At 44.8% G+C, this 9,973-nt stretch overlaps 1 protein-coding gene across 1 annotated transcript in view; it reads left to right on the top strand.

The window, feature by feature from the left end:
- The first annotated feature begins 686 nt into the window (after nucleotides 1-686).
- LOC130300439 (zinc finger protein 84-like) overlaps nucleotides 687-9,973 on the top strand; it is an 86,339-nt gene continuing 77,052 nt past the window's right edge. The window contains exons 1-2 of the mRNA XM_056551548.1: nucleotides 687-713; nucleotides 4,642-4,831. Coding sequence (XP_056407523.1) covers nucleotides 4,772-4,831 — 60 coding nt within the window. The 5' untranslated portion in view covers nucleotides 687-713; nucleotides 4,642-4,771. The remainder of the gene's footprint in view (nucleotides 714-4,641; nucleotides 4,832-9,973) is intronic.

Below are 9,973 nucleotides of genomic sequence, written 5' to 3'. Positions count from 1 at the left end.
CAGCTCAGCTACATGTACATTACACATATACAGCTCTACTGTGTACACATACAGCTCAGCTACATGCACATTACACATATACAGCTCTACTGTGTACACATACAGCTCAGCTACATGTACATTACACATATACAGCTCTACTGTGTACACATACAGCTCAGCTACATGTACATTACACATATACAGCTCTACTGTGTACACATACAGCTCAGATACATGTACATTACACATATACAGCACTACTGTGTACACATACAGCTCAGCTACATGTACATTACACATACAGCTCTACTGTGTACACATACAGCTCAGCTACATGCACATTACACATATACAGCTCTACTGTGTACACATACAGCTCAGCTACATACACATTACACATATACAGCTCTACTGTGTACACATACAGCTCAGCTACATGCACATTACACACAGCTCTGCTGCAGACATATATAACACACACATACACAGCTCTGCACCACGCACATCACACACACACAGCTCTGCTGCATACACATAACTTCAGCTCATCCAGCAGCGATCACAACCAGCACAGCAGAGTCCTACATACACTGAGCAGATGAGCCTAGAGCAGCAGCCCCTGATCATGTGACTCCTCCTCCTCCATGTGACTGATCACATGATGGTGACATCATCGCAGGTCCTGTAAGCACACGGCTCCTGTACAGGTATATTGCTGTCTATTTGTATGTGTAAGTTTATATATACAAAGAACCATAGAATCGGCGATGATCAGTGCTGGGACATTATACAGTAATGGAGGGGTCTGGTGATGACTGGAGAGGTGACACTGCTGGGACATTATACAGTAATGGAGGGGTCTGGTGATGACTGGAGAGGTGACACTGCAGGGAATGCTGGGACATTATACAGTAATGGAGGGGTCTGGTGATGACTGGAGAGGTGACACTGCTGGGACATTATACAGTAATGGAGGGGTCTGGTGATGACTGGAGAGGTGACACTGCTGGGACATTATACAGTAATGGAGGAGTCTGGTGATGACTGGAGAGGTGACACTGCTGGGACATTATACAGTAATGGAGGGGTCTGGTGATGACTGGAGAGGTGACACTGCTGGGACATTATACAGTAATGGAGGGGTCTGGTGATGACTGGAGAGGTGACACTGCTGGGACATTATACAGTAATGGAGGGGTCTGGTGATGACTGGAGGTGACACTGCTGGGAATGCTGGGACATTATACAGTAATGGAGGGGTCTGGTGATGACTGGAGAGGTGACACTGCTGGGACATTATACAGTAATGGAGGGGTCTGGTGATGACTGGAGGTGACACTGCTGGGAATGCTGGGACATTATACAGTAATGGAGGGGTCTGGTGATGACTGGAGAGGTGACACTGCTGGCACATTATACAGTAATGGAGGGGTCTGGTGATGACTGGAGAGGTGACACTGCTGGGACATTATACAGTAATGGAGGGGTCTGGTGATGACTGGAGAGGTGACACTGCTGGGACATTATACAGTAATGGAGGGGTCTGGTGATGACTGGAGAGGTGACACTGCTGGGAATGCTGGGACATTATACAGTAATGGAGGGGTCTGGTGATGACTGGAGAGGTGACACTGCTGGGAATGCTGGGACATTATACAGTAATGGAGGGGTCTGGTGATGACTGGAGAGGTGACACTGCTGGGACATTATACAGTAATGGAGGGGTCTGGTGATGACTGGAGAGGTGACACTGCTGGGAATTCTGGGACATTATACAGTAATGGAGGGGTCTGGTGATGACTGGAGAGGTGACACTGCTGGGAATGCTGGGACATTATACAGTAATGGAGGGGTCTGGTGATGACTGGAGAGGTGACCCTGCTGGGACATTATACAGTAATGGAGGGGTCTGGTGATGACTGGAGAGGTGACACTGCTGGGAATGCTGGGACATTATACAGTAATGGAGGGGTCTGGTGATGACTGGAGAGGTGACACTGCTGGGAATGCTGGGACATTATACAGTAATGGAGGGGTCTGGTGATGACTGGAGAGGTGACATTGCTGGGACATTATACAGTAATGGAGGGGTCTGGTGATCACTGGAGAGGTGACCCTGCTGGGACATTATACAGTAATGGAGGGGTCTGGTGATGGCTGGAGAGGTGACACTGCTGGGACATTATACAGTAATGGAGGGGTCTGGTGATGACTGGAGAGGTGACACTGCTGGGACATTATACAGTAATGGAGGGGTCTGGTGATGACTGGAGAGGTGACACTGCTGGGAATGCTGGGACATTATACAGTAGTGGAGGGGCCTGGTGATGACTGGAGAGGTGACACTGCTGGGAATGCTGGGACATTATATAGTAATGGAGGGGTCTGGTGATGACTGGAGAGGTGACACTGCTGGGACATTATACAGTAATGGAGGGGTCTGGTGATGACTGGAGAGGTGACACTGCTGGGACATTATACAGTAATGGAGGGGTCTGGTGATGACTGGAGAGGTGACACTGCTGGGACATTATACAGTAATGGAGGGGTCTGGTGATGACTGGAGAGGTGACACTGCTGGGACATTATACAGTAATGGAGGGGTCTGGTGATGACTGGAGAGGTGACACTGCTGGGACATTATACAGTAATGGAGGGGTCTGGTGATGACTGGAGAGGTGACACTGCTGGGACATTATACAGTAATGGAGGGGTCTGGTGATGACTGGAGAGGTGACCCTGCTGGGACATTATACAGTAATGGAGGGGTCTGGTGATGACTGGAGAGGTGACACTGCTGGGACATTATACAGTAATGGAGGGGTCTGGTGATGACTGGAGAGGTGACACTGCTGGGAATGCTGGGACATTATACAGTAATGGAGGGGTCTGGTGATGACTGGAGAGGTGACACTGCTGGGAATGCTGGGACATTATACAGTAATGGAGGGGCCTGGTGATGACTGGAGAGGTGACACTGCTGGGACATTATACAGTAATGGAGGGGTCTGGTGATGACTGGAGAGGTGACACTGCTGGGACATTATACAGTAATGGAGGGGTCTGGTGATGACTGGAGAGGTGACACTGCTGGGACATTATACAGTAATGGAGGGGTCTGGTGATGACTGTAGAGGTGACACTGCTGGGACATTATACAGTAATGGAGGGGTCTGGTGATGACTGGAGAGGTGACACTGCTGGGACATTATACAGTAATGGAGGGGTCTGGTGATGACTGGAGAGGTGACACTGCTGGGACATTATACAGTAATGGAGGGGTCTGGTGATGACTGGAGAGGTGACACTGCTGGGACATTATACAGTAATGGAGGGGTCTGGTGATGACTGGAGAGGTGACACTGCTGGGACATTATACAGTAATGGAGGGGTCTGGTGATGACTGGAGAGGTGACACTGCTGGGAATGCTGGGACATTATACAGTAATGGAGGGGTCTGGTGATGACTGGAGAGGTGACACTGCTGGGACATTATACAGTAATGGAGGGTCTGGTGATGACTGGAGAGGTGACCCTGCTGGGACATTATACAGTAATGGAGGGGTCTGGTGATGACTGGAGAGGTGACCCTGCTGGGACATTATACAGTAATGGAGGGGTCTGGTGATGACTGGAGAGGTGACACTGCTGGGACATTATACAGTAATGGAGGGGTCTGGTGATGACTGGAGAGGTGACACTGCTGGGAATGCTGGGACATTATACAGTAATGGAGGGGTCTGGTGATGACTGGAGAGGTGACACTGCTGGGAATGTATATGTATGTATATATTACTATGAGAAAGCTGCTGTAAAGCCTCATCGATCTAGTCGACCCTGTTCATAATGACAGTGACCCTCCCCCTCCACCCCCCCCCCCCTCCTTGCCACTGCCATTATGAACAGTGTCGACTATATAGATGAGTCTTGACGGCAGCTTTCTCATAATAATCAGGGTTGTGGAAATTTTCAAAAAAAAACTACTTGTCCATGGGACTAAAACGGAGCAAAATCTTCTTCTCCCTCATGACGATCCACTTGTCCGGCCAATTTTTGCTTTTACGCTCTCGTTTTTTCCTCCTCTCCCTATAATAGCCATAACTACCTACTATAATGATACCTTTAATTTTTTCAATAACATATTCTCTGAACCAAAAAATAGGTGGTGAAATTGAAATAGTAAAAGATCATTTTGCAGATTTGGTGTTTTTCTTTTCTGCGCCATTTACCTTGTGGTTGAGGTAACATGTTGTGTTGATACTTTAGACCGGCCTGATTACAGCGATACCAGATTTGTATAGCTTACATCATGTTTTACTAATGTTTTTTTAAAACCCAGAACTTTTTAGAATTTTTTTAATAGTCATTTTTTGACCCCTGTAGCTTAAAAAAAAAAATATATATTATTTGCATACCAGGCTGTATGAGGGCTCATTTTTTGCGCCATAATCTATATTTTGTATCGGTACCATTTTGGTATTGATCTGACTTTTTAATCGATTTTTTACTTTTTTTTTTCTGGGATATTAAAAAAATGTAAATTCTGCAGTTTGCTATTCTTTTTTTTACATTTACCGTATGGGATACATAATGTTATATTTTAATAGTTCGTACAATTACGCACACAGCGATACTAAATATGTTTATTATTATTGTCAGTTCCAAACAGAAAAAGCCCGGCACCGCTACTCCGCAATCCACTAATCCGCTATGCTCTTCTCCAATGCTGGACCTTTACGGTGCTCACATCAAGGCAGTACAAATATAAGTCCCAATAGACAGTAAAGAAATGGAGCACTCACCAGGTCGTTCGGGGTCATCAACGGGCGATAGGAATTCCACATCCCTGGTAATGTATATAAAATATTAAAAGATTAAAATATTAAAAGAAGATTACAGTATAAACATGCTCTCTAAAATCCACAAGGACTGCGAGAGGCCACCAGGGTGCCCGATCGTGTCCTGGTCGGGGTCCCTGTTGCAGTCTCTCGCAGTCCTTGTGGATGATAACCTCCAACCTATAATTAAAAAACTTTTGAGATGTCTATCTGACACTTCAGATTTTTTAAGACATCTTAGTAATATCCAGAGTACTGATGTGGACTGTTTGTTTACTTTGGATGTCTAAAGTTTTTCCACAAATTTTCCACTGGATGTAGGTCGTATCCTGTATACATGAGCTACTGTCCAGTGATTCGTCGCTGGACAATAGAAAAATTGCATTTTTGATGGGCCTCCTTGACATGGTATTGGCCTTTGAATTATTTCTGTTTTGATTGTACTAATTATTTACAAATATATGGCGTATCTATGGGGTCCTCAGTGGCATCTAGTGTCGCTAATGCCTTCATGGCAGACTTTGAGCAGCTTTATGTGTTTGGTGATACATCTACGTACACGCCATCCACGTGGCTCCGCTACATTGATGACGTTTTCATGACATGGAAGGGCGATGAACAATCCTTATTAATGTTTGTAGAAATTCTAAATAAACACCATAAAACTATAAAATTTACGCTAAATTACAACAGTGATAGTATCCATTTTTTGGACGTTGAAGTTAGTCGTACACCTGAGGGCTTTCATACAGCTATGTATGTTAACCCTACAGATGTAAATAATACTTTACATAAAGAAAGTTTTCACGCACCTACTACGTTCAAAGGTCTGCCACGAAGTCAATTCATCAGAGCCCGACGTATTACCAGCTCAGATCAAGAATACGGAATTAGTAAAGAAAAGTTAGTTCAGAAATTTATTGTAAAGGGCTATGATGCTAAACAAATAATACGTGAAGGAGAGAAAGTTCAAGAGATGAATAGGAGCGATTTATCGAAAAAATCTACTGAGCCTAAAACAAAAAAAAGTACAGGACCGTGCGATGTATTTGGGTACGTACGACAAGAGAGCATGTATTGTTAAAAAAAAGCCATTCTAAAGAATTGCCATATATTGCAGACAGATGAAAACTATGGTAAATTATTTAAAGACCTTAGAAAATAAGACTTTAAAAAAGGCCAGTTAGTAGGGGAAAAACTTACTTTGTCTAATAGACGTAAGGATACTTTCCCTTGTTTAAATTGCAGCCACTGCAGTGGAATAATTGAAGGAGAAAAGTTCAACCACCGTTCAAAAGGTCATTTTATTATGCTTAAAGGTTTTTATACTTGTACAACTAAAAATGTAATCTACATACTCAAATGTCCTTGCGGACTCACGTATGTCGGTCATACAGCTAGGATGATCAAAACCCGTCTCACCGAACACAAGTTTGTTATTAGGAAATTTCTTGGTACAGAGATAATGGAGGCATCGGGTTATGGAGAGAGCACTGTTGCTAGACATTTTCGTGAATGTGGTCATTCTACTACAGCACTCAAATGGTTAAAGGGGTACTCCGCCCCTAGACATCTTATCCCCTATCCAAAGGATAGGGGATAAGATGTCAGAACGCCAGGGTCCCGCTGCTGGGGACCCCAGGGTTCGCTGCTGCAGCACCCAGCTATCATTACTGCGCAGAGCGAGATCGCTCTGCACGTAATGACGGGCAATACAGGGGCCGGAGCATCGTTACGTCATGACTCCGCCCCTCGTGATGTCACGGCCCGCCCCCGACAATACAAGTCTATGGGAGGGGGCGTGGCGGTCGTCACGCCCCCTGCCATAGACTTGCATTAAGGGGACGGGCCGTGATGTCATGAGGGGCGGAGCCATGACATCACGCTGCTCCGGCCCCTGTATCGCCCGTCATTACGCACAGAGCGAACAGCAGCGGGACCGCGGCGATCTAACATCTTATCCCCTATCCTTTGGATAGGGGATAAGATGCCAGGAGTGGAGTACCCCTTTAATACTTGAGGAGCTTCCAGAGTTGGCAAACGAGGCGCTTACTGCAGAGAGAAGGCTACTGGATTACAGAATTGGACAGTGTTATTCCACATGGTTTGAAGGAAATATGTAGTTTTAAATCATTTTTATAACATGATAGCAATTTGGTTAATGTGAATAGACCAAAATAATTCCATGCGATTTTTCTCATTGTTACTATGTCTGTGTGAACAGGTGTCTATCTGTTTTGCTATATAACCCTTCCCCTCCCCACACCTGGTACGCATGACTAAGGGGGTGCGCCCCCGAAACGCCGTTGCGTCCAAAGTGTTGAGCGGTGGGAAGATCTCGGCTCAGATCCGTCTGTTGATATGCTGAGCTCCATGATGAAGTTTAGAAAGTAAATGCTACTGAAAAACAAACATCGGAATCGTGAGTTACTACCCGGCGGGGTCTATATAAGATGGACATGTCTTAAATGTCTCTATATCCCTCAGTGTGTGACTATATTGAGAGGGAGAGGTGGACCTCCCTAGTGGGACTGTGCACTATATAGTGTGAATTGTGGCAGATTCTCTGATTTGTGTAGTTACTCCCGCTGCTAGAGAACAGCAGCGGTGACATCACTAAGCTCCGCCCGTGCCCCAAGCCAGGTGCCTGGAGCTAACGGATAAGATTACTGAAGATCCCTGCAACGGAACGGGACAAGGCGAGTACTGTTGTCATCAGCGTCACCTGCACAACCTGTCGGTATCGACAGGTTAGTGCAGGTGACACTGGTGACAGATTTCCTTTAATGAAACGGTCAATGACAGAAACGTAAAAATAATTTCAAATACCTGAATTGCGTATTTTTGGTACCAAAAAAAACCCAAAAGAACGAAAAAGTCCCATCGAAACAAATGCGGTACCGATAAAAACTTTAGATCACGGCACAAAAAAATTATTCTCACACAGCCCCGTATACGAAAAATTAAGTTATAGGGGTCAGAAGAGGACAATTTTAAACGTATTAATTTTATAACAAAAGTTATAATTTTTAAGTAGTAAAAAAAACCCTTTATAAATAGGGTATCGTTTGGACAAACAGAATAAAGATCAGGTGTCATTTTTACCGAAAAGTGCACTGCGTGGAAAGAGAAGCCACCAAAAGTCGCTAGTTTTTTTATTTAAATTTCTCTCCACAAATATTTTTTTTTGTTTCACCGTAGATTGCGTGGTAACATGAGTGATGTCATTACAAAGTACAATTGGTGGCGCAAAATATAACAAGCCTCATTTGTGTCTGTAAGGGGAAAATCAAAAGCGTTTTTTGCTATTAGAGGGTGAGGATGAAAGAATGAATCCCCTCCCCCTCCAAAAAACTGTTGTTCCGGAAGGTCGCTTTACGTTCAGTCAATGATCATGAAATGGAGGGGATTGAAAATGAAATGGGGGAGGGGAGGGTTGGTATATGAAATGAGGGGAATGGCTATATGAAATGCGTGTATATGTGTATGTGTGTGTGTGTATATATATATATATATATATATATATATATATATATATATATATATATAAATACACACTGCTCAAAAAAATAAAGGGAAAAATAAGATAACACATTCTAGATCTGAATGAATGAACTAATCGTATGAAGTACTTTCGTCTTTACATAGTTGAATGTGCTGACAACAAAATCACACAAAAATTATCAATGGAAATCAACTTTATCAACCCATGGAGGTCTGGATATGGAGTCACACTCAAAATCAAAGTGGAAAACCACACTACAGGCTGATCCAACTTAAAACAAGTCAAAATGAGGCTCAGTAGTGTGTGTGGCCTCCACGTGCCCGTATGAACTCCCTACAACGCCTGGGCATGATCCTGATGAGGTGGCGGATGGTCTCCTGAGGGATGTCCTCCCAGACCTGGACTAAAGCATTCGCCAACTCCTGGACAGTCTGTGGTGGATGGAGCGAGACGTCCCAGATGTGCTCAATCGGATTCAGGTCTGGGGAACGGGCGGGCCAGTCCATAGCATCAATGCCTTCCTCTTGCAGGAACTGCTGACACTCTCCAGTCACATGAGGTCTAGCATTGTCTTATATTAGGAGGAACCCAGGGTCAACCGCACCAGCATAAGGTCTCACAAGGGGTCTGAGGATCTCATCTCGGTACCTAATGGCAGTCAGGCTACCTCTGGCAAGCACATGGAGGGCTGTGCGGCCCCCCAAAGAAATACCACCCCACACCATTACTGACCCACCGCCAAACCGGTCATGCTGGAGGATGTTGCAGGCAGCAGAATGTTCTCCACGGCGTTTCCAGACTCTGTTACGTCTGTCACATGTGCTCAGTGTGAACCTGCTTTCATCTGTGAAGAACACAGGGCACCAGTGGCGGGTTTGCCAATCTTGGTGTTCTCTGGCAAATGCCAAACGTCCTGCATGGTGTTGGGCTATAAGCACAACCCCCATCTGTGGACGTCGGGCCCTCATACCACCCTCATGGAGTCTGTTTCTGACTGTTTGAGTGGACACATGCATATTTGTGGCCTGCTGGAGGTCATTTTACAGGGCTCTGGCAGTGCTCCTCCGGCTCCTCCTTGCACAAAGGCGAAGGTAGCGGTCCTGCTGCTGGGTTGTTGTCCTCCTATGGCCTCCTCCACATCTCCTGATGTACTAGCCTGTCTCCTGGTAGCTCCTCCATGCTCTGGACACTACCTGAGCCACTTGTGTGGGTTGTAGACTCCGTCTCATGCTACCACTATAGTGAAAGCACTGCCAGCATTTAAATTTAAACATCAGCCAGGAAGCATAGGAACTGAGAAGTGGTCTGTGGTCACCACCTGCAGAACCACTCCTTTATTGGGGGTGCCTTGCTAATTGCCTATAATTTCCACATGTTGTCTGTTCCATTTGCACAACAGCATGTGAAATTGATTGTCAATCAGTGTTGCTTCCTGAGTGGACAGTGTGATTTCACAGAAGTGTTATTGACTTGGAGTTACATTGTGTTGTTTAAGTGTTCCCTTTATTTTTTTGAGCAGTGTAAATATATATGTATATAATATATATATATATATATATATATATATATATATATATATATAGATATATCACTGTAACTCTGGGGTCTCTTACTCTTTCTTGTCTGTTGTATAGTATAGTATAATACA

The sequence above is a fragment of the Hyla sarda genome, chromosome 1, assembly GCF_029499605.1.
Source record: "Hyla sarda isolate aHylSar1 chromosome 1, aHylSar1.hap1, whole genome shotgun sequence".
In the NCBI taxonomy this organism is placed as follows: domain Eukaryota; kingdom Metazoa; phylum Chordata; class Amphibia; order Anura; family Hylidae; genus Hyla; species Hyla sarda.
The sequence above is the reverse complement of the archived record's forward strand: the minus strand, read 5'-3'. Positions and strand labels throughout refer to the sequence as shown.